The 1,666-nt window shown below is 37.7% G+C and overlaps 1 protein-coding gene across 1 annotated transcript in view; it reads left to right on the top strand.

The window, feature by feature from the left end:
* Positions 1 to 1,666, top strand: part of DACH1 (dachshund family transcription factor 1) — a gene marked incomplete at its 3' end in the record, with an annotated part of 315,599 nt that extends 313,933 nt beyond the window's left edge. Inside the window, exon 9 of the mRNA XM_057366519.1 lies at positions 1,574 to 1,666. Within this exon, the coding sequence (XP_057222502.1) occupies positions 1,574 to 1,666 (93 nt within the window). The remainder of the gene's footprint in view (positions 1 to 1,573) is intronic.

Genomic DNA, 1,666 nt, shown 5'->3' with positions numbered 1-1,666 from the left:
GTAGTTATTCTGACTACAGGATATGTGATTATGTTAATTTTGTGCCTGAACAGTTCTCTATAGCCACACAAAATGTACAAGATCATCTAAAAGGTGGTTCTTCTTAGCATATAAATTAAAGAGTAATAACAATGACAGTTCTCTTTAAAGTTTCATTATTTGCATTTTGTGAAAGATACCAGCATCACAGCCCACTGTCCATGGGAAGTATGAACTAGTAGRAATATATTTTTGTATTTTCCAGCATTCATCCCTAGGCATGTACCAGAGGTTACTTTGGAGTGAGATACAGGGCTAGATAGATTTCGGCATGCAAACCTAACAGCTGCTWGTACCTTGGTTTGGTGAGGATAATTCTTTTGGTGTGCTTAAAGAATTCTTTAGTGAGTAGCTTAGTAGCTAATTTTTTACTTAGTGTCAAAATAACAGACTCTCCAAGAGAGGATTATCCAGGAAGATCTTAGGACAAAAAGCTTTTTGCATGMACATCCATGAAAGCCCTGAATATGCTATTTGAGAACAGTTGGGATGTGGTGTGGGAGATAATGCCATGCTTTACAACTTTACATGATTGCTTYAGAGGCTCACTTTGGTTTTAATGGAGTAGAAAAATTGGTTGACATTMCCCTTTTCCATCAGGAGCATAACCTGTGGTATGTTCCTTTAGTTAGGGATCCTGCAGGTCTTACCTTTGTGGTTGTAGTCACTGGTAACATAGAAAAGAAAATTGTGATGAACTCCCATCCTGAACTTGCCATCCTTTTCCTACCRGGTTTAAACTGAAGAGATACAATGAAAACATTTTTTTCTAAATTAGGACTTTCTATGCTTAATTTCAAAATACTCATTTCTTTACTAATATTTTCCCTTATATTTGACAAAGCATAGTAATATTTACTTGACTAGAGGATTCAGCACCAAAAGGGATTTTCTGTGAGTGCTTCAAGGTTAGATGGCTGRTGTGACAGACACCAACAGAAAGCAAGAAAAAGAAAAGGGAAATGTGGAAAAGAAAGAGATATGGGGAAGAGACCTGGCAGTGAGAGGTCAGATGACTCAGAAGGGACTTAGAAGTCTCAGAGCCTTTCCCCAAGTAATGAAGACCAGAGCAGGGTGGGGCTGCCCAGCACCCAGACAAACAGATCCTCCTCTTATGTGAGAGAAGCTGCAGGGAGAATAAAAATGGTGACATTAATTTTGAAAAACCACATCACATCCAGAGGCAGGGGCTTATCTATGTAAGATGGTTCAAAAAGTACATTCCATTGCTGCTTTCCGAGGTTTTTGGATTTGAACATTCACAGATTCTCAGCTGTTTGCTAAAAAAAAAAAAAAAAAGAAAAAGAAAAAAAAGTCATTGCTTAGTATCACCTACAGTTTTTGATTCTGTCACGTAGAACAGTAGCTCTTAGAATATTCCAGGGTGATTCCAGCAAATTTCAAATGGGTATTGTGTAATTAATCAATTTATATGAACATTGCAGCTATAGTGTTTCTCAGGACTCTTAGTAGCTAATCATGCAGCCAAGTTTCAGATGCAGATTGAAGAGCTGATGTTATTTTCTTTTCCCAGCAATAATTCAGAAAAGGCTAAAGAAGGAAAAGAAGGCAAAGAGGAAATTGCAGGAAGCACTTGAATTTGAGACTAAACGACGAGAGCAAGCAG

The sequence above is a fragment of the Malurus melanocephalus genome, unplaced genomic scaffold (assembly GCF_030028575.1).
Source record: "Malurus melanocephalus ecotype Western Australia unplaced genomic scaffold, MMel_1.1 scaffold_66, whole genome shotgun sequence".
NCBI classification, from domain to species: domain Eukaryota; kingdom Metazoa; phylum Chordata; class Aves; order Passeriformes; family Maluridae; genus Malurus; species Malurus melanocephalus.
The sequence above is the reverse complement of the archived record's forward strand: the minus strand, read 5'-3'. Positions and strand labels throughout refer to the sequence as shown.